General features: G+C 43.7%; 1 protein-coding gene across 1 annotated transcript in view; it reads right to left on the bottom strand.

Moving 5' to 3' along the window:
• Positions 1 to 22,428, bottom strand: part of LOC138753279 (latent-transforming growth factor beta-binding protein 2-like) — a 266,073-nt gene extending 243,645 nt beyond the window's left edge. Inside the window, exon 1 of the mRNA XM_069916102.1 lies at positions 21,442 to 22,428. Within this exon, the coding sequence (XP_069772203.1) occupies positions 21,442 to 22,160 (719 nt within the window). The 5' untranslated portion in view covers positions 22,161 to 22,428. The remainder of the gene's footprint in view (positions 1 to 21,441) is intronic.
• Positions 22,429 to 26,115: the final 3,687 nt, after the last annotated feature.

Genomic DNA, 26,115 nt, shown 5'->3' on the forward strand with positions numbered 1-26,115 from the left:
CCATGTCCGCGTGGGATTCCTCCAGGCACTCTGGTTTCCTCCCACCCTTTAAAACATATGGGGGAGTTCAAGATTAATGGGGGCTGTTGGCCAAAAGGGTCTGTTCGCATGCTATATGTTTAAATTCACATAGAACATGGACATCACAGGACCCTACAGTTAAATCCTGAAAATTGATGAACTTTGGGAGATATTTTGATCAATTTCAAGGATCTTCTGTTTTTAAAATCAATCAACTCATTTTTCACTCCTCACTCTCGTTCACCTCCTTCCCTCTATCCTCCATGGGCACTCTTATATATCCCTTGACTTTATGCTGGCCATGAGGAACAGTCCTCCTTGTACATCCTCAGGCCTTGCGTATTAGAAGAAACTGAGGAGTCAAAAGAGAAGTTGCTCAGAGAAAGGACAAATTCTGCCAGGGGAGGTGAGTGTCGATGAAGGGGAATTGGTTGGAAGTAAAAGGCTTAAACGCCATCCTGATGGCGGAGTTAAAATGGTTGGGAGCATGCACTGTGTGCGGAATGTTGGCGGGGGACTGCACAAGGGGGTGATAGGACAGAGTCAAGGTACCGACAAGATAAATTCAGGGGGCAAGCAAAAACTGGCCTAACAAGACATCCTAATTGTGGGCCTTGGGTAAGAGATAGAACCAGTGCAGAGTAGGGGTGTTACCAGGTTGGAAGCGTGGAGGGGAGATCTCCTGAAGTAATGAGATCTGTGATGGTATGGGAGACAGTGTCCTGGTAAAAGCACAGAAATGCTGGAGGAGTTCAACAGCTCCATAGGAGGTAAAGGTATACTACTGACATTTCGGACCGGACCCTTCTTTAAGGTGTGAGTGAAACACAGGAAAGGAGCCTATATTAAAAAGCTGTTGAAAAGGGAAGATTAAGAGGGGGAGGAGTGCAGACCAACAGGCAAAAGGAGTTAATTGAATATGTTAAGAGGACAGGTGGGAATTGATAGTGGGAGGGGAGTAGATTTTGAGTCTGTGAGGGAAGATAGATGGAAAAGAGAGAGAGAGAGAGAGAAAGAGAGAGAGAGCAAAGGGGAGGGGAACTGGAGGAAAGGAGACATAAGGATATGGAACAAAGGAACTGGGGGAAGTGGTAGGGGATCTAGCAGAAACCAGAGTTGTCACTGTTAATACCATCTACTTGGACGGTGCCCAGACAGAAGATGACCAGCAACAATAGAAATTCCCCAAGACAGTGCTATTTTAAAAAAACAATATATTTATTAATAACTATTAATAATATAAAACTTACTTAAATCTAAACTTAAACCTAGCTATGCGCAAATGTGTGTGTGTGTGTGTGTGTGTGTGTGTGTGTGTGTGTGTGTGTGTGTGTGTGTGTGTGTGTGTGTGTGTGTGTGGATTACCTAAACCATTACAGCTTAGGCACAATTCTGAAATGTCAATTCAAAGTTCAGTTTTAGAAATCCTGTGTTGAAACTCAGAACTTTTACACTGATGTTCAGAGGTAATTATGAAGTAGGTGAGACACTGAGTCATCAGAATCCTTAAAACTCATGAATCCTTGTCAAGTTGCTTCTAGAGAACTGTCTTTTCTTACGAATGGTTCTTAAAACTCCTCTTTTCCTTGCATAGGAGAAACAAAATGTGACTTCCACAATGCTTCCAAGATGCTGGCAAAGGTCAGACAAAATGACCATCAGAATGGTCACGATCCAAATACAGGAATGATCCTGTTTCCTTTACCCAGATATGGGGAAATCAAACATGACCATTGCAATGGTCACAGTAGGTCACTGTTTTCCCCTGACAAGGAGAAACAACAGAAGTGTCCACCTCACACCAAGTTACTTAATTTCTGTCTTGCAGATCTCTGATTACTTATTAAATCAACCTTTCTTCTTCAAGTGCCTCAATCACATGACTTGCTTAATCAATACTGAAATCTGTTTTCTGTTTCAATTTCCCAAAAACATGAGTCATAATCATATGACCCCTGTAATGTCCCATCTCGTCGTCCTCACCACTCTTCAAGTGACCTGGAATAACAACCATTTTTCTTTTGTTCTCTCAAAACATTAACTTTGTTGAGAATTTGGACCTGATGGTGCCTTACTGTCTGAGAGCACAAGCTGTGGATGGTTTTGTCATTAAAAGTTTTCAGCCTGTGTTAACCCTTAAAGTGCAATTACAAAATGAAATGCGAGCTTATAACAGGTATTGTTCCTCCAATTTGCAAGTGGTCATAGTCTGGCAGTGCATGAGAAAATGGACAGACATGTTGGCAAGGGAATGGGGTGGGTATGGATCATGGGTATGAGGAGCCTGCTGTCTAGCCTCCACAAGCCAGAGGTCAATCTCCCATGCCACAATGACCCTGTCCTTCATCTACTGATTTGATGATTGGGCTGGGATAGGAATGGTGAGTGGAGTTCTGCATGTTCAGGATGGGCAAGGGTGGAGTGGGTGAGAGGAGTGGAGAAGATTTAGATTTCAGGTGTATTTAGATTTCAGATTTATTGTCAGAGTACACCATGATATCACATAAAACCCTGACATTCTTTTTCCTGCAGGCCAGGCAAAATTAGCACTTATTGGTAGTGAGAAAAAGCCTGTACACAATGTATACATGTGAACAAATAAAGAAATATACAGATAAAAATATAAACAAACTGACTGTTCAATACAGAGAGAATTTTAAAAATCAATAAATTACACAAGTAAGAGTCTTTAAATGAGTCCTTGATTGAATTTGTCATTGCAGAGTCTGATGGTGAAGGGGTAGCAGCTGTTCCTGAACCTGGTGGTGTGAGTCTTGTGGTGCCTGCACCTATCCTGATGGCAGCAGCAAGAACAGAGTGTGTGCTGGGTGGTGTGGATCCTTGAGGATTGTTGGTGCTCTCTGATGGTAGAGTTCCCTGTAGATCAATGGTTCTCAACCTTTTTCTTTCAACTCACAAACCAATTTAAGTAATCCCTATGCCATCAGAGCTCTGCGATTAGTAAGGGATTGCTTAAGGTGGTACGTGGGTGGAAAGAAAAAGTTTGAAATCCACTGTTTTAATTGTACATAATTGACTCAGTATGTACATGGTTTCATAACTCCAAAGGAAATGGGCCAATGACAATTTTTCTCAAGCAAAATATTTCAGTAACAATTGGGTCTATAGCAGTGATTCTCAACCTTCCCTTCCTGCCCACATACCACATTAAGCAATCCCTTACTAATCACAGAGCACCGATGGCATAGGGATTAGTTAAAGTGGGATGTGAGTGGAAAGAAAAAGGTTGAGAACCACTGCTGTGGATGTTCTTGATAGTGGGGAAGGTTTTACCTGTGATGTCCTGGGAAGTGTCCACTACCCATTTGAGGGATTTGAGCTCAAGGTGTCCCCATATGAGACCTGGATGGAGCAGGTCAGTACACATTCCACCACACCTCTGTAGACATTTGCCAGGGTTTCTGGTGTCACATCAAACCTCCACAAACTCATGAGGAAGTAGAGGTGCTTTCTTCATGATGCCATTTGTGCATTGGAAAGATCCTCTGATATCGTGACTCCCCAGAACTTAAAGCCGAGGCAGTTGTTGTTGAGACTGCAATTGGAAACAGAAAGGCTCAAAGGGAGTTTCCAAGTGGAAGGGGAGTACTGGAGATGGGAGAAGGGGTCATCAGTGAACGGGGTAGACTCTGTCCCAAAAATTGAGAAAGTATGTCCAGAAAAGTGTGACAATTGAAAGAAAAGCTCGATGTTGGCAAAGCTCTGGACATAGTTTAGTTCTATCACATATTTGGCTGTGATATTGAAACCAATAAGGTTATAGATATCTTTATATATCACTTTTACAGCCAATCAGTTAAAATTTCACATTTAGTAAAATGGTACAAACTGCAGCTCAACGGGTAGACAACAGTCAGATCAAAGCACATGGTCAAAGCATAAACTCCAAATAGAATAATAAACAGTCAGCCCAGTCTGCAAATAAGCAGGCAAAATCATCCAACAAATAGTTTTGCACAAGGTAAGAGTCATTATTATTAGGAAATTTTAGGCACATAGGAGTTATTAATCACGTCCACTGAGATATTACAGGTACATATTTTGATTGATACTTACTCATTGAAGCAAATATGCTGGGGATATCATATCAATGCAGTCATGAGGAAGGCTCGCCAGTGGCTATACTTCGTGAGAAGTAAGTGGAGATTTGGCATGTCACCAAAGACTCTTGCAAATTTCTACAGGCATTCTCAGTGGTTGCATCACTGTCTGGTAAGGAAGTGCCGATGCACAGGTCAGAAAAAGACTACAGAGAGTTGTGAACATGCCCAGCGCCAGCATGGACATCAGTCTAAACTCCATTAAAGACATCCACAAGAGGTGGTGTTTTAAGGGCCCCCACCACCCAGACCATACCTTCTTCTCGCTGCTACCCTCAGGAAGGAGGTACAGAAGCCTGAAGGTGAACACCCAACAGCCATCAGATTTCTGAATGGGCAATGAACCAAAGACCTCACTTTCTCTTCCTTTTACACTAATTTACTTTTACAGTCGTACGCTGCTTAATCTCCATGATACATTCTGTGAAATAAGACATTATGCAACTTGGACGTTGAGCGAACACCATATTATATACTTAACAAAGCTATATGGATATTGTAGGGCAATGGTTCTCAACCCTTTTCTTTCCACCCACATACCACTTTAAGTAATTCCCACGCCATCGGTGCTCTGTGAATAGTAAGGGGTTGCTTAAGGTGGGATGTAAGTGGGAAAGGAAGGGTGAGAATTACTGCTCTAGACCCAATTGTTACTGAAATATTTTGCTTGAGAAAAATTGTCAGTTATGAAATGGTGCACATAACGAGTCAATTAGGTACGATTAAAACAGTGGTTTTCAAACCATTTTCTTTCCACCCACATACCACCTTAAGCGATCCCTTACTAATCATAGAGCTCTGATGGCACAAGGATAACTTAAAGTGGTATGTGAGTGAAAAAAGGTTGAGAATCACTGCGGTAGAGTATCTGTATTGACTATATAGCCAAAATACTGTACACCTACAGTATTGTATTTAAGCTAATGTATCTGGCAAGATAAGATATGGGGTGAGTAGATTAATACTGTACAACACTGTAAACTTTGTATTTGTATGTAGGGAAAGTTCACATTAGAATAACAATAGAAAGTACAGTGTAGAACATACATAAGCCAGTAACACAGGTGTTTATTTGGACTATCAAGACATATGTATTCATGGTTATAACTGTACCATGATACACCTGGCAGCGCAATCACTTTGTATACAAGAGACATGACATACACATGTTGCATGCGGGAAGCTGCTGCGTCTGCTACGTCCAATTTACGTCTGCCCCATCCCGTCCTCTGACCAGGATTTCTGAACTCTATAATAATCTTATGGGACCACGAACGTACATGCAGTCGGATGTTGCCCGAACCGACGTTACGTGGGGCATGACTGTATTTTAAAGATCTTATTTGTAGCAATAGTTGCATCTGCAAAGCTGCTGTAAAACAACGAATTTCGTGACAGCTTCACGACAATAAATTCTGATTCTTGATTCTGAAGTAAGACTTGCATTGCATCTGAACGCTCTCCTCATGTGTGCGACAATAAATGTCATTCATTCATTTGAACTTCATTCGCTATTTGTTTCTGAAGGAATGTCCCACTCCTATCATCGGAATAAATCCCTTACTGAAAAAGCAAAATATTTATTTCTTTAAACTTGTGAAATGCTGGAGAATCTCAGCAGGTCATGCAGCATCTACAGAAAGCAAAGGATATAACCAACATTTTGGGCCTGAGTCCTTCGTCAAGCAAATAGCAGGAAGGTACCATATTGAAGTTTTTTTTAAAATTACCTTATATACTTATTCAATAGTCAAGTTTTTTGGTCAAAATTTGGGTGGGGGGGGGGGGTGTACTACTTTTGACCTGTCTTGTTCAAAGTGGCAGGAGCTCAGGTGGCTGGGACACGGTGGTAAGTCCGTGTTCGAGGTGTCAGGAGCTTGGATGGGCGGGCGGACTAGGCAAGGATCTGCCGTCAGGTGCTCCGGCGGGTGGGTGGCCGGAGCAACAGTTTTCACAGTCAGGGTATTGGGAGCTCCGGAGGCGGGGGGGGGGGCGGTCAATGCGAGGATCCACGGTCGGGGTGTCAGTAGTTCAGATGGGCGGACAGCTGGGGCTGAGGAGAGTCTGCGGCCAGGCCGTCGAGAGCTCTGGTGGGCGGATGGCCAGGAAAAGGGTCTGCAGTCAGGGTGTTGGGAGCTTGGAAGGGCAGCAGCCAGGGCATGGATCCATGGTCGGGGTGTCAGGAGCTCGGATGGGCGGGCTTCCAAGGTCAGAGTCTGTGGTCGCGGCGTCGGGCGACTATTACACAAGATCGACTACTGCGTGAGTATATACGGTAATATGCTTTAATTTTTCTCACGGTGTTTTGGGACCTTGGCTGTTTGAACCCATTGACTCTGTATTCTCTGCTCATAATGAAATACTCCCTCCTTTGCCTTTAATCACATAATTTTAATGTAAATCCCATTGATACCTCTCATTCTGAAGCTTTCTTTCTCTCCAGCAGGTGGCAAATTGTTTCCAACTGCATAAAGTCCTCACATTAGCCAGATGAAGAAATACAAATCAATTGGCATGAGCAGGCAATATGTCCACTCTTTTTTCTTATTCATCTCTGTGGGTGAATAATGAAAACACTTCTCGCAAATCTATTTGGCTATTAGCTTGCCAAAAAAGCAATCAATTAACCTAATAAATACTCAAAAGTGCAGGAGAAACTCAGCAGGTCCTGCAGAGCCCATAGGAGGCAAAGAAATCTAAACACTGTCTCTGACTGGCACAAAGTTTTAAATCCTTTTGAATCCACACCCCTCCCTCTTGTGGCTTCAAGGCTCCAAGTTGCACCGAACTTTCAAAGCAGAGCCACAGAATATAAAAACATCCGCTAAACTGGCTGCCTCACATCAGCTGTAAAAGGAATTCTGTGCCACGCACAAGACTATTTAAACTTCAAAATCTGGTCACTCGTCTGAACATATCTAACCTCAATTGGGAAAATGGGCTGAAAAATGGCAGATGGAATTTAATGCAGACAAGTGTGAGGTGTTGCATTTTGGAGGGACAAACCAAAGAAGGACGTACACAGTAAATGGTAGGTCAGTAAGAACTGCGGTAGAACAGAGGGACCTGGGAATACAGATACATAATTCTTTGAAAGTGGCGTCACAAGTAGATAGGGTTGCAAAGAGAGCTTTTGGCATCTTGGCCTTCATAAATAAAAGTATTGAGTATAGGAATTGGGATGTTATGGTAAAGACATTGATGAGGTCAAATTTGGAGTATTGTGTGCAATTTTGGTCACCTAACTACAGGAAAGATATCAATAAAATAGAAAGAGCACAGAGAAGATTTACTAGGATGTTGTCCGAACTTCAAGAAATGAGATATAGGGAAAGGTTAAACAGATTAGGACTTTATTTCTTGGACCGTAGATGAATGAGGGGAGATTTAATAGAAGTATTTAAAATGATGAGGGGGATAGACAGAGTAAATGTGGATAGACTTTACCCACTGAGGGTGGGTGAGATACAAACCAGAGGATGTGGGTTAAGGGTGAAAGGGGAAAAGTTTAGAGTGAACATGAAGGGGAACTTCACGCAGAGAGTGATGGGTATGGAGGGCTATGGTCAGGGTGCAGGTCAGTGGGACAAGAGAGAATAATAGTCAGGCATGGTCTAGAAGGACTGAAGGCCTGCTTCTGTGCTGTAATTTTAAATCCTGACTCTTTCTGTCAGAAATAAATACAGGCGCATGTGATTCATCCTGGTTTTTGAGTCAAGGAGAAGCAGGAAAATCAAAAGCTGAACTGAATTCTCACTATCCAAAAATGTGACCGAGCTCAAAGTTAAATTCTAACTCAGTGTTAAAGGCGGGCTTAATTTGAACTTTTAAGAGGAATTTGGACAGGCACCTGGATGGGAGACCTATGGAGGGTGCAGGCCAGTGGGATTAGGGAACAAAAAAAATGGTTTGGCACAGTCTAGAAGGGCTGAGGGGACCCGCTGCTGCAGTGTTCTATCGTTCAATGATTCTAATTAGCCTTGAAAAACAACTATATACAAGGGCAGGTGAAATTAAGTTGATTACTCTCATTATACCTAAAGTACACTCTAAAAATTGAAGGGCAGGTGTCTCTTGCGATAACAGAAGATCTTAGATATTCCCCTTGAAGAATTGTCATGGAAATAATAAATGTCAAGATGATCCCTTTATTGGAGTACAAAAGCTTAAACTTGCAGCAACTGCTGTTTCTTCCCTGCAGCCATCAGGCTCCTGAATGAACCCCATAAACAGTGTTTTCTTGCTGCCCTTGCTTGGTGCTAATTTACCTTCTTTTTCATTGTATCCCTATATTCTGTACATTGTGCATGATTTCATGAAACACTTGAGATAACCTGTTAGTTTTTTCACAAAAGAACCCTTCTCACTGTTCTGGGTATTTTGTAAAAAGTAGTTCAAAGCTCAGATTTATTGTCAGAGGACCTACATGACATCACATACAACCATGAGATTCTTTATTACTGTAGGCCAGGCAGAATGTCTACTCATCCGTAATACAAAAGACTGTCCTCAAGGAAAATATACATATACAAAAGAGAGAAATGAAAATTTTTTAAAAATTGTAAACAACCTGTGTGCAAATACAGAAAAATATTCAGTTATGGCGGCACACCGTGGTGGCGATCGAGACAGTGAGCGCAACCAAAAGGCCAGCAGCCCACACAGCGGCACTAGCCCCAACAACCAAACCAGCGGCTTAACAGGAAAAGGCCTCTTAAAGGCCAAAATGGTGCTGGCCTTATTGTGTAGCCAACAGACAGGGACAGCGCGTGGGGAAGAAGGGCAGGAAAGTACCCGCGCGCGGGAAACCCACTTTGGTCATGTATGTTGTGACGGCAGCCAAGGGGGGCCACGGCGGGAACAATGCAGGTATAAAAGTCGGGCCTGAGCCCAAATAAAACTCAGAGCTTAACCTGACTACACTACATGTATGTGTCTCCTTTCGAGTAGCGTACGGCTACACGGTAATAAATAATGTGGAAAGTAAGAGTCCTTAAATGAGTCCCTGATTGAGTTTGTTGTTGAGGGGTCTGATGGTGAGGGGTAGCAGCTGTTCCTGAACCTGGTGGTATGAGTCTTGTGGCCCCTATACATCTGTCCTAATGGCAGAAGCGAGAACAGAGCATGTCCTGGGTGGTGTGGATCCTTGATGATTGCTTGCTGCTCTCCGACGGCAGCGTTTCATAAAATTTCAAATCTAATAACTTAGGTCACATAGAAAAATCAGCCCAACCTATTCATGCTAGTGTTTCTGGTCCATCCCATTTATATCCATCTACAAATTCTTTATTCCCTCCTCTTCGATGCTTATGTCCAGCCTTCACTCAATGCATTCATACCATTTCCTTCAAACCCCTAAGTGTTTGAACTCTCATTTCTACATTCTCAACATTCTTTGGTTAAAGAAGTTTCTCCTCAATGGTTTAGACCAAAAGACCATTAGACATCAGCGGAGAAATAGGATCTTTAACCTCGCCATTTAATCATGAACTGATCCACTTCCCCACTCAACTCCAGTAGCCGGCCTTCTCGCAATAACCTTTGATGCCCTGGCTAAACAAGAACGTATCAATCTCTGCCTTAAATACACCCAATGACCTGGTCTCCACAACTGCCTGTGGCAACAAATTTCACAGATTTGCACCCTGTGGCTGAAGAAATTCTCTGTTCTGAGCAAACGCCCTTCAATCCTGAACTTGTGCCCTCTTGTCTTAGCCTCTCCCACCATGGGAAAAAAACCTTTCTACTTCTCCTCTGTCCACACCTTTCAACATTCAAAATGGTTCAATGAGATTTCCCTCCCCCTACCCCTCATTCTCCTAAATTCTAAAGAACACAGATCAAGAGCTGTTTAATTGTTGACAAGAAAGCAGCCAATTTAGAAATAAAAGCAAAGAATGCTGGAGATATTGGATGAAGGTTCTTTGACCAGAAGTGTTCTTTCCACCAATACTGCGTGACCTGCCGTGCGTTTCAGCATTTCCTGTTCTGTTTCCCGTTTCCAGCATCTGTGCTTTTCATTTGATTTTCAGTTTTGAGTCCATCTTGATCTGTTTGTAGTGAGCCAGCAAAGATGTGATCTCTTGCTATAGAAAATTAGAATTAGACTTAGAACGTTGAACAATTCAACACTGAAACAGGTACCTCATTCCAGGTGTCTGTGCTGAACATGGTGGCCAAATCATAGTGAAACTCTGCTGCTTGTACCTGATAGATATCCCTCCATCCCCCATATTCACGTCCATCTAGAAACGCAACCACTGTACCTTCTTCCACCTCTACTGCAGGAAGCCCTTTGCTGCAATTTACCACTCCCTGTCTAAAATATTTATCCTGCACAACTCCCTTGAACATGCCCTCTAGTGTGCAACACTTTTACCCTAGGAAAAAAGACTGACGGTCCACCCCTGACAAGGCCTCTCGTGATTTCATACGCCAGGTTGTCAAACTCCAGAGCAACCATTCTCAACATTTTTCTTTTGGCACTGGCCCCCGATGGACTCTGCTCAAAGTTTATGGGCCCCCTTTCCCTGAGAAGCCGTCAAGTATAATTTAATTTAGACATGCAGCATGGTTACACGCCCTCCCGACCCACGGGCCTGTCTCGCCCAATTACACCCAATTCACCTACAGCCCCCGTACGTTTTGAACGGTGGGAGGAAACCAGAGCACCTGGAGGAAACCCACACAGACATGGGGAGAACGTACAAACTCCTTGCAGTCAGTGCCAGATTCGAACCTGGATCGCTGGTGCTGCCACAGCATTGCGCCAACTGCTATGTTAACCCAGCATCCCACTGTTTAGTTGGTTTCTTCCATACTTCTCTCCTAACAACTACATAAAAAAATTTAAAAGATTTTATGTGCGCCCTTCCCCCCCCCCCCCCCCCCTCCTACCGCCAAAATCCACTTTGGTCATGCATGTTGTGACGGCAGCCAAGGGGGGCCACGGCGGGAACAATGCAGGTATAAAAGTCCAAATGTGCTGTGGCCCCTGTGAGAATGATGCTCCAGAGAATACAATTTGAGTTTGAAACCTAGCATATTTTATGGCCTTCAGCTCAATGTTAGGATGGTCTAATAAACTACTCTAACCACTTAGAATTTCCCTACTGTTTAATTCTCAATTTTTCTCAGTTCTATGCACCTATCTAATAATCTCTTAAAAGATATGATTTTATCTGCCTCCTGCACCATTGCCGGCAGCAAATTCCATGGACCCACCACTCTCTGTATGAAAAACGAACCTCTTACATTCTGCCCCCACCCCAGCACCTTAAAACTATGCCTCCTCATGTAACTCATTTCACCCCTGGGAAGAAGCCTCAGGCCATCCACACGATTAATGCCTCTCATCAGCTTATTCATTTCTATCAGGTCACCCTCCGTCACTTCAATCTATCCTCATAAGGCGTGCTCTCCAGTCCATGGGGCACCCTTGCAAATCTCCTCTGCGGCATCCACATCCTTCCTGTCGCGAGCCAACCAGAACTGAGCACAAGAGTTTGCCCAACCTCTCCTCATCAGTCATGCCTTCTATACCAGGCAGCGTCTTGGTAAATATCTTGTGCACCTCTCCAAAGTTTTCACATCCATCCTATAACGGGCGACCGGCAATGCACACAATCCTCCAAATGCGGCCAAACCGAAGTTTTATGCCGCTGCAACACAACCTCCTTACATTTGTACTCAAGACCACACTGTGATTGTGCCTTTGGCGGTCAGACTGGGGCTCGTATTATGCAACTTTGATGAGGGGATGCTTTGGCAGTGAAAATACATCTGTCTGCACACAGTCAAATCCAGAACATCAACATTACAACACTAACACATGCAGGCAGAAGCAAAAGGACTGGGTATAATGTTCCAAACTTGATAAAATATGATATCCTTTTACCGACTCTCATGAATATTGATTTTAGGACTTTGAAGCTTGGAGCATTATTTGCATTTTGTTAAAATGTCTTATGAATCTCTGATGTTCCACTGGAGTTTTTCTGCTGAATGTGTACCAAGTAACTAATTAGGCAGTCAGATTTGAAAGGTAAAGCAATAGCATTGTCAGAGTTCAGGAGATGGCAAATATTTACACCATATGTGATCTTGTCATTTCCATTCAATATTTTTCATATTTCATGGAAATGACTTCATCACATCATATTTTAATTATCTCAACTATTTTCTTTTCCTTTTGAAAGTCCGTTTGAAGAAATTATTTCAAGCATGTGCTCAAATCTGCATCAAACAATGGCCTAATTAACAATCGCCAATGCTTCCAAGCTGTACAAGGAGCAAACACAAAGGAACACATCCCACACCAATGAAGCCATCTTTTGTTTTAAAACACTCCTTCACCCACTTCAGGTTCGAATCTCCTAAAAATCATAAGGCAACGTGCCCCAAGGTGCATTGGCTTTGTCTTATCCAGTTAGGTTCTTGCTCGTAAATTCCTTAACTCTATTTGTTCAAAGCAGAATGTGGCCTAAAACAAAACACACTGAGAATATTATATAATTTCTTCGTAACCTCATTCACAAATCCATCAAGAATTATCAGATCAAATTTCACGAGTTGGAAATGCATCTTGATAAGATTTTTCTTTCCATTAGACCACTACTTCCAACCGCTTGGCTGTAATTATACTGGGTTTTTTTTAATTTATTTTGCATTGGAGGGGATTTTGGGAAGAAAATTACAAAAAAACAATAAATGTTCCTTGTGACGTGATTCATCAGTAACTGAATTGTTGGTCTGACGAACATATTTCAAAGCCACAACCTGACCAAGCAAAACAGTTTGAGGTTACAGCTGTTCAATTTTTAACCTTATTTAGCTCTTTCCAAACCCAACTCCATTGTGGAGGTCTGAAGGCAATAAATTGCAATTTTATCTCATTTGGAACTTAACAGGCCATTATAGAAGCAACTTTGGGCACTTTTAGAGGATACATTTGAAAAGCGGGGAAGCTGTGAAAGAGTGGCATTGTCACAGAACAGATTGAGAAGGCTTAGCTATCAAATCCACACTGGCTATGCGTTCCAATCCCCCACAGCCCTGCAAATAATTCTCACTCAAAATGCCTGTGTTTTCATCATCTGTACAGGCAGAGTGTACAGACTCTCTCTGCATAGGGTCTTTCCATGTATTCTTTCTGTGCCATCAAATCATGCCCACTGGTCCTCCGACCACCCACAGGTGGAGATTGCTTTACTCCGTTCATCCTATTGAAACCAGGGATGGTCGAGCACACTTCCACCAAAAATCCTCTCGCCCCTTTATTTTTGCTTCAGGGAAAACAGCCCCAACTTCTCCGGACTAGCCTTGTCGCTGAAATACTGTAGATTATCCCAACAACCAGACATATGAATATTTTCAGAAATGTCCTTCTTAATATTTCATGAAGGAGATTAAATGCAGTTGTGGCCGAACAAACCAGTAGAACATAGAACACCGCAGCACAGTACAGGCCCCTCGACATTGTATCTCATGATGGTTCAGCACACCATTACCCTAGTTATGAGTCCCAGCACCCTTACGCCTAATTTTTACCTTCAAGGATTTACACACCTGTATACCCAGTTCCTCTGTTACTGATCTCATTTGAAAATTAGGCCATTTATTCTACATTTTCTCTTGCACTTTCTCCCATAATGTAAAATTAACACACTTCTTGTATGAAATTTCATCGCTCGCTTGTCTGTCCATTCTGAGTACTCATGCATGCTTTTACAGTACTATCTCCTCCAAGTACAATGTACAGATCCAATGAAATTCTTACTTGATGCAGGCAAAAAAATACATAAGATACACCTACTCCAAGGATAGGTACATTAAATTACCACCAATATGCCAAGGCGATAAAAGAAGAAATAAATATGAAAGGATCGATAAAGAAAAATTCACAGTTGCAGTTTGTGCAAGAAATAAAAAGTGACACCTTGATTGGTTACGACAGAACCTTCGGTGATCCCAGAGTTGAGAGTTAGGTTTAGGAAGGTTCAAGATCCTGATAGCTGCTGGGAAACAAACCGTCCTTGAACCCAGAGGTGCAGGATGTCATGATAATGAATATGTATGAGATGTACCGGAAGTCACGTGGTATGAGAGAGAGATAAGAGCACAAGCAGGAGAACAAAGGAAACTGGAGAATAAAGACTCGGAGAAGTTTACCTGATGATGTTCCAGAGGCAGTTACCAGCACTCCTGATGAAGTGACTAGAGCGCCAGAAACACCCGAAGCCGTGGCGAGCAGTATTTCCGACGCTGAGAGTGAACAACCGAGAAGCGACGACAATATCGCAGGCAGGCCGAAACGAAACCGGAAAGTGCCCAAACGATACGAAGACTTTGTGCCATAGTTTTAATAAGAACTTTGGGACAGTATTTAATCTTATATCATAAAGTGCATGTATGAGTGCTGTAGGAAGTAAACTTTATGTAGTTGAGTTATAGTATTACCATTAGTTACGATGTTTGTATGTTTCCGAAGGATATTGGTAAGTGAAGGTAAAGTTTATTTCTGATTAAAGGAGGGATGTCATGATAATGAATATGTATGAGATGTACCGGAAGTCACGTGGTATGAGAGAGAGATAAGAGCACAAGCAGGAGAACAAAGGAAACTGGAGAATAAAGACTCGGAGAAGTTTACCTGATAAAACTTGTGTTTGATGTTTTATTAACTTCACATTTCGGGCCACAAATGTGACACAGACCTCAGGCTTCTGTACCTTCTGCCCAAAGGTCGCAGTGAGAAGAGGTTGTGGTCAGGGTGATGGGTGGGGGGTCCTTTATGATGTTGGACGTAGTGGCAGTGCCTTACACAGCTGTCTTCAGTGGATGTGCCCATGATGGATTGAACGCCGAAGGTTTGGAAAGTAATTTTCAAAAGCAGAATTAAGAGATAATGGCCATTGGCAGAAATGAAGAGAGAAGGCTGAGAGTGGCTGTTACAAATATGAAAAAAGTTTAATACAATAGGGTGCTCGACAGGTCTGGAAGAACAAAACTAGTGGCCATCACTATGACACACCAAAAGAAAGGGAAAGATGGAAAGGTGCTTTATCTAGACAGGGATACAAGTTACATATGATGCATTAAAGGAAAACTAGACAAGCTTGTGAAGGAGAAATAGATGATGCTACCGGAGATAAGAACATATGTAATGGGGGCAGGTGTCGGCCCCTCGAGCCTATTCTGCCATTCAATAAGATCACAGTTGATCTGGCCACGGACTCAGCTTCGCCTATCTGGATGCTCCACAAAACCCTAAATTTCTGGACAATCCATTATTTTCGGAAAAGAACGGAGGAGGTGCAAGTGGAGAAAACTCTGATTGCGTCCCAATGGCTCTACTTCTGATATATGCTCTCCAGATTTTTAGATCCAAATGTAATTGATGCTTGAAACTAAGCCATTTGTTGGATCTTAAAACATCAGCTACTCAAAGCAAATAAATCCTTGTCATCTACATACCAAGTAAAACCAAAATTTGGTTGACTACTAGGGTCATGGAATAACCTCATTTGCTTTGAGGAGTGGTTTTACAAGCAGGTACATTGAAAGAAAAACAAACGCAACTGTTGGTTCCAAGCATCCTTGCCCCATACTCTTCCACAGTTGACATTCTTTTGCGTGCTGTAAGTGAGAGCGCGAGAAGACTTTCTTTCTAACTGTGAAGAGGTAAAGACTTGGAGTTGCAAGGCTGACAGGAAACAGTAAAATCAAGAAGAAGCAGCTGAAGGACTTTTGTTCGATCGTTGCTCAGTCCTGACGAAGAGGTTCAACTAGAAACACAGGTGGTTCTTTTACTTGCCTCCAATGCCGCTCGACCCTTTGAATTCCTCCAGCTCGGCTTCTGATTCCAGAATCTGGAGTCCCCTCTGTATGTCCAGCTAAAGAGGTCTATACATGCACAGGTGACAACAGTGTGGCTGTGAAGCTAATGGATTGGTTCCATTGATCCAGAGACACAATTCAGATCCTGCTTTTGCAACTGGGGAATTTAAATTCAAGGAACTGTGCCTGGAATGGGACAAGCAGAGGCAACTGGTACAATAGTGGCATCTAAGAGGCTTCCAGCTTTGACATATGGATGTATAAGGAATCAGGGCTCTTGAGTGTCTTGTTGAACTTCTGCTTACCTACACAGAGTCAACATGTTTCATCTGATATTTCAACATATCCAAACAAGCTATTTTATCTTCACCATGGCTGTGATCTTTCTTATAGCAACCTATCCTATCGACTCCACAATCCACGCAATGAGAAACCTTGCCAACCCATAAGCATCCTAATGAATGGCAGGTCAGAGTGGATTTAAAGTCTCCATTTGCAGAGGCTGGTTGGGATATGTTTCAACCTAGTGTATGAGGTATGAATGGTATCTCAAAACCAACAACGCTCTCACATGGATTAAAAAATAAGCATTCACCCAACATAAAGACAAATACCATTACTATTGTCAACTCTCCCGCTAACAACATCTTGAGAATCTCAACTCAAATGAGCCAATCGCCTCAATACAGCGGCTGCGAACAGCTCAGAGACTGGGTATCTTGCAACGGCTTGACACCCCTAAGATTTACAACACAAGGCAGAAGTGTGGTTGAATAGATTTTAATTTCGACATAACAGGTCCTTCTGGCCCACCAAGCCTGATTCACTCTCCAGCTCCGTACCCCTTTGGAAAGCAGAGCCAATCCAGTCACAGGAAGAAGGTACAGACTCATTACAGTTAGCAGCGGTTTGAACACGGGCCTCTACTGATCTAATGGCGCTGCCCGACATACTCTACATTCTTCCTCACTGCTCATCACCCTGACTGGGATGTATTTCACTGGTCCTCTTCCTCCCTCAGTCTAATTCGTGGAACTTCCTACCCAACAGCATTGTGGGAGGTGTCTTCACCAGCAAAGATTTGAGAAGAAGGCTCACCATCACTTTGCTAAGTGTAATTAGAGATAGGCACCAAATGTTGACTCTGCCTGAATTATGCTACTAAAGTATATATTAAATGATGAGTATTTGTTTCGATTTGCATTCCTATGAAAGACGGTGCATTCTCAGGAATTTCCTTTTAATGATAAATTTGGGAAACCTACTTTTAACAAGTTGCTTATATGTGGTCGGGGTCGTGATTTTTTTTTGCTGGTTGAGTAGTGGTTTTGTGAGCAATGTAAATGCATCAGTTTTGTGAATGTACTTAAGTTTATTATAGTTGTAATATTGAGAGCAGTTGCATACATTGTACGCCATGTGGTCCCTCTATGGCAATGCATTAAGTGGCGTCAGGGGTCCATTGGCAAGCTGAACGTATGGAAATGTGGATTTTTAAAAATTTATCCACAAAACAGGAAAACGTTTTAATCATGAAGGAGATTAGTAGTGGATTAGTAGAGTTCTAGATATTCATATGTTGAAATGATTGAAAGCCAATATGCACGTGCTACAAATATTAGAAAGGCCAATGGTACATTGGCCTTTATTGTCAGAGGATTTGAGCACAGGGTTAAAGCAATTATATGGACTCTGGGCAAAACAGCACTGGAATGTTGTTTTTAGTGCCAGTATTATTAAGATAAAAGGATCTGCTTGCCATGGAAAGAATGCAATAATAATGCACTGGATTGGTTCGAGGGATGGCAGGTCTGCCATCTGAGGAGAGATGGAGTAAGTGATGTCGACCTTCTCCAGAGTTTACAAGGCTCACCAGGCTGGGTGCAAGGAGGATGTTTGACCTTGCCAAGGAGACGAGAACCCATGGTCACAGCTCCAGGACATCTGGGAATGAGATGAGGAATGGGTGTCAATGGAACTGGAATTCTCTACCCTGGAGAGCTCTGAAGACCCAGTCACTGAAAAACAGGTATCTAAAAGGAACCCAGGCATTGGGTGCAAAAAAAATCAGCCATCATCTTTAGTGACTTTCGCAACAATGACCTCATGTGACACTCTTGTTCTTCCTTTTACCGTACTACATGCATTTTAAAGCTGACTAACTGGGCTTCTTGTGAAACAAACCTTTTCTCCCTTATCCATATATAATGTGAGAACAAACTTGAAGAGAATACTCTTGTTTCTTGTATTTTAAATGAATTGTGGATCTTTTTGCAACCTTGTGTCTTTATTCCATTCAATTTCTCCAAAATAAAAGAAGGGTAATTATATTATACATTTTTAATTGGATAAAGACAGGAAGATGAGTGAATTTCATGGGACAGAATCTACCAAATTATCCATCATACCATCAACTCGATGAATTATTACTTTGGAACAATTTCAAAAAATATTTATGTCTATACTATTTTGGATTCACACTACAGTATTTATTTTTGAAATTTGGACTATTTTCCCCTCCAAGAAAATATGATCCCTTTAAAACCAAATTTGACATTTTTATTTATATAAAGCACATGCAATATAGTTGTCGTACACTAAATGGAAAATGGAAAGATTGTAGGGAATGTTTATGATTAAATGTTACCACAAACTGGATCCAGCCAGTCAACTTCAATTTTTTTCTCAGTAAGACTTCTTGGTTCTGAACATATATCATTGGGGAAAAAAAAGTGAAAACTGTTCTAATCATTTCATTGAGTTTGCAATCAATCTCGTCAAATCTCGAAGTTAGCAGTGCAGAAATTTGTTGTTACATTATGACCTTGCGGGGTCTAGGGGTATGTGTGTGTGTGTGTGAGAGATGGTGAGTGTGAGAGAGATGGTGTGTGTGTGTGAGAGAGATGGTGTGTGTGAGAGAGATGGTATGTGTGAGAGAGATGGTGTGTGTGTGAGAGATGGTGTGTGTGAGAGAGATGGTGTGTGTGTGTGAGAGATGGTGTGTGTGTGTGTGAGAGAGAGATGGTGTGTGTGTGTGAGAGATGGTGTGTGTGTGTGTAAGAGAGAGATATGGTCTGTGTGTGTGTGAGAGAGATGGTGTGTGTGTGTGAGAGATGTGTGTGTGTGAGAGAGAGATGGTGTGTGTGTGAGAGAGATGGTGTGTGTGTGAGAGAGATGGTGTGTGTGTGTGAGAGATGGTGTGTGTGAGAGAGCTGGTGTGTGTGTGAGAGAGCTGGTGTGTGTGTGTGTGAGAGAGAGAGATGGTGTGTGTGTGTGTGAGAGAGATGGTGTGTGTGTGTGAGAGATGTGTGTGTGTGAGAGAGAGATGGTGTGTGTGTGTGAGAGAGAGATGGTGTGTGTGTGAGAGAGAGATGGTGTGTGTGTGAGAGAGAGATGGTGTGTGTGTGAGAGAGATGGTGTGTGTGTGAGAGAGAGATGGTGTGTGTCTGTCTGAGAGAGATGGTGTGTGTGTGTGAGAGAGAGATGGTGTGTGTGTCTGAGAGAGAGATGGTGTGTGTGTGTGAGAGAGAGATGGTGTGTGTGTATGTGAGAGAGAGAGATGGTGTGTGTGTGAGAGATGGTGTGTGTGTATGAGAGATGGTGTGTGTGTGTATGAGAGATGGTGTGTGTGTGTGTGTGTCAGAGATGGTGTGTGTGTGTGTGTGACAGATGGTGTGTGTGTGTGTGTGTGTGTGTGTGTGTTGATGCGATGGTGTGCATGTATTTAAGTGTGCATATGTTTAAGCTTTTTTTCAGCCTGAACAGAGAAATTTAAAAAAAAATTCCAACTTTGATAAAAGCAAATAATTATTTGAAACAAGACTTGCCAAGGCTTAAGTAACCTCTGTGGGATTGAACACCAGATGCTCAGCAGGTCAAACAGTGTCCTTTATGTCGCAAAGGTGTGCCAGCATTCTCTCATACTTTGATGAAGGGCTCAAGCCTGAAACACCTGCCTTTGCTACATAAGGGACACTGTTCGACCCGCTGAGTTTCTCTAGCATCTTGCGTTTTTACTTCAACCACAGTGTCTCCAGAATTCTGTGTTTTATTCCGTGGGATTGAACTAATCTCCCTACTCGCCTGACCTCAAAATCTGACAGTCTTTGAGGATAGGTAAAGGTGGACAAAGCCCCACTCCAACATCATCCACATCGCTGACACCAGCTGAGACGTCCAAGCGAAGAAACGGGGCGGGATTTCTTTGCTTTGCATTCGCTGGATTCCCAGGAGCTGATCTCTGGGATGAATTACATCTTGGAGCAATCGCGGAGACCTGCCGCGTTCCTCGTCTAACCGGTAGGAAGTCACTGCGAAAGAGTGGACGCCCAGGATTTATTTATCCTGGGCGTTCTGAAATTTGTCATCCGCCAGAAAAGGGCAGAAGGTGAGAATGCAAATCCATTCTCTTCCTGCAGAATGCCTAGAAATGCTCACTACCCCCACCCCCACCCCTTTGCTTGTTGGCGCCATCGGATTTTGGAGCTACTCATTAAAGCGGGGATCCTGGTCAATCCTGGCCCCAGAGCGCAGCACCACTGGCAGGGGGGCTTTGCTGAGTGACATCGATCTGCAAAGCACGAACTTCTTCCCTCTTTCTTTTTACAAAAACTGTCCCATTTGCAACCATGCTTAGTAGAGTTGGGTGGGGAGGGTGGAGAATTATGCTGGTAAGGTCCTTTCCCCAGTGGATCTGTCTGACCGTACAAGTGGCATGTTTACAAGCACATAAATAAAATACCCATCAATGTATCAGGACAAGAAAAATAAAGTTTGAATCCGCACCACTTTTGACTTGTGACTTCGGCAATAGAATATTTTAAAATCGCTTCCTTGTACCATGTTAACTCCTCGGCTGCCGCCTCGCAGGGTTTGGCGCAAACTGGGCAACTTTGCTGCAGTTTGCACAAGGAAGGCAGCGAGTGGGATTGAACTGATGGGGGTGGGGGGGTTGTCTGCCTCTTGTTCTGTACTATAGTACACGCGGGCTCTCGGCACGTTGGGAACCGCGGTCCCAGGGGCTTGAGAGACGCTGGTCTCCCGTTGAGGGTGAGCTCAACACGTGGAGAGGGTTTTCTGGACGACCACGTCGCGCTATCTGCGAATCCCGGCTCGGTGCATGGAGCACGAATGAACGAGGACGCAGCGCGGGAAGGTGCAGACATTTAAAGTTTATATTGTCAGGGCTGGGAGATGTTGTGCAGCCCCGTTTCAAATAAAGTAACATTTTCGGGGAAAATGTGCCTATACTCTATAGCAAAAGTTAAACGTAATAAGACTGAGAACATGCTCGATTGCAGCACAGGCCCTTCGGCCCACAACGCCTATGGTTTCCAAGATAGCTGTGGCCCATACAATTGCATTTTGATCTCTTGGACCTGAGTTAAAGTACACTGCAGTGATTATTGTTGTGAGGGTTAGAACAAGATGGGACATTTGATTCAGACATTGCTTCTCTCACCCCATCAGCCTCCTGGTGGCTGTGCGTCTCCCCTGGGTCTGTCTGACCACCTGCCGGCTCCTCGTTTGAGAAGCAGCCGCCGTTAGCCGTGTTCTCGGTGCACCTGAAGCCAAAAACCTGGTCCGGGCAGGTGAAACCAGAGCGGAGACCGGACTCTTCCCCTGTACTGAAACTGGACTGTGCCTGGCGTCAGAAATCAACCCACTGCTTCTTTCCGAGGAGCCGGCGTGTTTCGGCCACGCTGGTGGACGCCTTTCGCCCTGGGCTGTCCCGAGGCGGGTTCGGTTCCTCTCCCGTGTCGACACGGCGCGAATCCGGGACGTAATGGGTCGGCTCGTCCTGCCTGCAACCGGGTGATAACGGAGCGGACTGGGAGCTGCGCGTCCAAGCCCGCTTGCCATCGGTCCACTCACCCCGGAGCGAGTGCTACTTTCTCGGGAAGCAGGAGCTTCGTTTTCGCGACTTTGGCTCGCTGCCCGGACTAAAAGATCGGCCGGCATCCGGAACGAAACGGGACTGGTGTCCGGACCTCTCCGCTGAGTCGCGCTGCGACCAGGTAACCTCAGACCGCTCGCTGTCACGTTGGAGAACCCGCGTCCAGTTTGGAGACCCCAGACCTGCGCGGGTCTCCAGGGAAATCTCTGCGACTCACTCGGAACCGCACAGAGCCCCAGAACCAGCATCAGGGACATGCAAATCTCGAGCCCACTGCGCTCCATCTTGCACACAGTAAGATTTTCACTTAAAGCCCAGGCTGCAATGAAAGAGAAAACAAACCACAGAAAAAGATCCCCGCAAGTTCCAAGTGAAGACGGATTGCTTTAAAGAATGCAAGTGGTCATAAGTCGCTCCACAGCCACGTTTAAAAGTTTGCCGACTCTCTGAGGTTCCAGAGCATGTGGGTGACTGTCCCAGTCAGAACTTTGGTTGAAAAAAAAACTCATCAGCCTCTGCCCTGGAGTTTTGAAGTGACTGACTTTAATTCGGGTTCCTTCATACGTACAGAGGACGCTCTCGCCCACTCTCAATGAACTCTGACGTCAGGGCAGAACCTAATTTAGCATCGGGAGGGAAATAGGACGGATCTTTTCTTTCTTTGTAAAACAACTTGCAACGTCTTTACCTCCCATGGACGCTGCGAGACCTGCTGGGTTCCTCCAGCATTTTTACTGCCGCTCTCTGACAGGACAGGGGCGAGGAAGTGTCCTCTCGCAGCAGAAGATCAGCCCCAATCGGGGCAAGAACCCGTCGAGGCTGACGGGCCAGTCCCCGGGGTGGTGGTGGTGGTGGGGGGTTCGCTCCTCGGCGCGTTGACCCGGGCTCCCGCAATGGGAGATGCTGGAGGGGGGGGGGGGGGGGGTTGCATTTCTGGAATGGCTCCACATTGCCATTGGAGCGGACTTTTTGTTTAACCCCCCCCCCCAAACAAAAAGCTGAACGCAGGACCCGCTGCTGCCTGCACGGAGCTCGCCGGTTCCGAAGGGCCGAGCTCCCGGCGAGAGGTGACCGACCCCGCTTGCTTTTCGCGGGGTGACAGAGGAAGTGGCCCTCAATGAAGAATTGGAGCTGCCGGCTGACCCCTTCAATCACTGCCTTCATCAAACGAGAATCAGTAGTTGTGTCCACGAGGTATTTATCAGGATAATATACCCGGGGTTAAATTTGCCACCTTTTTAATAAAAAAATTAAGGGTCATGGCTTTGACTGGCTCTTTTCCTAATGAATTCTTCCCAAGATCCTGGATCGGTCCCTTCGGATCTACCCAGAGTTTGCTGCTTTGAAACCGATACCGCCACGATCCAGGCAACTTGTCACAAAATGATCCACTTAGTTTCCACCCCCCCCCCCCCCCCCACCCCCTCCCCGTGTCCCTGGATCCATTTAGCGCGGAAGAGGCTTGTTTCCCTCTATAAAAAGCCCCAGTCCTTCCCTACCCCACTGTAATAAGTAACAAAAAAAAACCCCAAGGGGAGCCCGAAACGTCTTTACCTCCCATGGACGCTGCGAGACCTGCTGGGTTCCTCCAGCGTTTTTACTGCAGACCTCAGGTCCTCTCGAATAGATGATCCGCGACACCACCATCTCCGGGAACCCCACAGCATTTTGACCGCGGGCTCTGGCCGACCCTTCCCGCTGGATTCCCGTGATGCGTCCAAACAGTACACTCAAACCTTTCTTTTCACCAGATACCACTTACTTAGGTGCTCTGTGGTCAGTCATTTAGGCGGTGTGTGAGTGGAGAGAAAGGTTACAAATTGCTGGTGTCATCTGATTTAAACGTAGTTAATCGGACCCTGAGAGCTTTTCTTTATATACCTGACACAAACTCAATGCAAGTTAGAAACCATTCGCCTCTTTTTACTGTCTTTGCTGCAAGATCCCTTGCATTTTCAGAATCTTTATGGAGGGGTATGTCCACGTCTGCTGCAGGCATTAAATGTCAAATGCTACAAGCTTCCCATAATTTCAAACTCCAAATGCTATTCCCAGCATCTAAAAGTCGTTGCTGTTTTATTGTGCCTCCTGGCGCAGTTAAGTATGGATTGACTTGCCCTGGATTGCGCAGTTTTTCCACATTACTTTAGAACAACTCAACAGAGTTTAATTTAATTCAAGTGAAACATGATGGGCTGCAGCCGCTGTGATTGCAGTAAACATGCCGAAATGCTGGATGATCTCAGCTGGTCTTTTCAGTATCCATAGGAGACAAAGATATATTGAGCCGTTTTGGGGCTGAGCCCTTCTTCAAGGAAAAATCAGAAATGGCAGAAGGAGGAGATATCAGAAAGCCTCAGATTTCAAACAATGGGAGAAGAATCCAGACCAACGAGAGGTGTTAATTGAACATGAAAAGGGATACGTGAGAATCATGGTCTCATGCACTGCCAGACTGAGACCGCCTGTAAGATTGGAGGAACAACACCTCATCTTCTGACTGGGCACCCTACGACCGGATGGCATTAATATCGACTTCCCTGGCTTACATTAAAACCCCACCCCCTTCTTCTCCCATCGTCTCTCCTTTCCCTGTCTCCTTTCCTTCTCAAATTCAATTAACACCTTTTGTTGGTCTGGATTCCTCCCCCATTGCTTGAATTCAGAGACTTTCTGGTATCTCCCGCTTCTGCCTTTTCAGATTTGTTTCTTGCTCAGGCCCGAAACGTGGGCAATGTATCTTTGTCTCCTTTAGATGCTGAATAGATCAGCTGAGTTCCTCCAGCATTTTGGTGTGCTTAATTTAATTCAAATAGGTTGGTTACAGATTGCTCTGGGGATATGGAGCAAGGAAGTTCCGAGCCAGGAAAAGAGCCCCTAGCAGAATAACTTCTGTCATAAACAGGTGATACCTACAATTTCCCCCACATGGTGAGCCCTGATTTCCATCCTGCCTTTGGGGGTAGTTTGGACAAGAGGTTTAAAAAAAAAAGGACAGCCACTTCCCACCAGGAAAGAAATGTCAGAGGGCAAATCAACCAAATCTATTTTCATAATTATACTTCCGCATGGCACTGTTTTCCATTAGAGCTGCAAAGTTATTTGACAAAAGTTATGACTTCCACAAAGGTGGAGAGCAACATATGCAGAAGATAAACCATTACTAGGGTTAAATTTTGTTGACAATTTTTTTTTCCATTGAAAACAAAATCCATCCCAATAGTTAAAAAAAAATGACAAAATTCAAGCCAGATGAATGCTACAGATTTAAATTACCAGTAAATTAAGACTAGGTGGGCCTTATTGACATTATCTTGCGTGAATCTATGTTCTATGGTGCCAGACAATTATGCATTTCCCTTTGCTTGTCAGTGGATTTGATGGGTTCTTCCTCATCCACTGTACTTCCAAAAGTATTATTCTCATTTCAAAGCTACCACAAAAAGCACTGGAAAACTATTAAAAGCTAAAACAAAAGTGAAAACTCAGATCAGTTATAATAGCCAAGTTTATCAGAAGAATGGGCTTAAGCAGATAGTCCGCTACTAGTTCCTCTATAAAATGCCAATCATTGCTTAGATATTCTTAAATATCTCAATATAATTTATATGCTAAGAATTGCAAAATCAGATTTGTACAGTTTAGCACGTAATAAATGGAAAGACTTCAACAATAAGTATATGTGAAGGATGGAGGTCAACACAATTATTAGATTGAAACATGTTAGAAGATTGTATTTAAATGCCTCTAGCCACTGAAGCAAATTTATAATTGATTTATTCATATTGAAAATATAACCAAGTAAGCAAATAGAAAATATTTTCCTCTTCATTGATCGAGCTCCGCTCATTGCCTTCCAGTGTAGTTATATTCAAGTTTCTGCTGTGAGAATGTATTTGTCATTAAACTCCCTAAATTAATATAGCTGATAGGAGCGAGGGAACAATGGTTAAATGATATTTTGCGTTGCTTCAATATTTATTCCTGAAATGCCTTCAACTATTATTGTCCAGTTTAATTCATTGCTATCATTCTATGTTAAGAGAATGCCACCACTGCAGCTTCATTGACTGACAATCAGAATGTAGAGCACGTGGCCTTTCAGGACACTGCCAGCCCCCTTTATGTTGCTTTGATATTGCAGAATGCTTCTGTTTCACAATATGAAAGGCTAATTTCAGTCAAGAACGAATTTATGTATGACACAAGTTTTGGAGGCAAAATTGAAACAATTTTTTT

Source organism: Narcine bancroftii, chromosome 2 (genome assembly GCF_036971445.1).
Source record: "Narcine bancroftii isolate sNarBan1 chromosome 2, sNarBan1.hap1, whole genome shotgun sequence".
Classification (NCBI taxonomy): Eukaryota; Metazoa; Chordata; class Chondrichthyes; order Torpediniformes; family Narcinidae; genus Narcine; species Narcine bancroftii.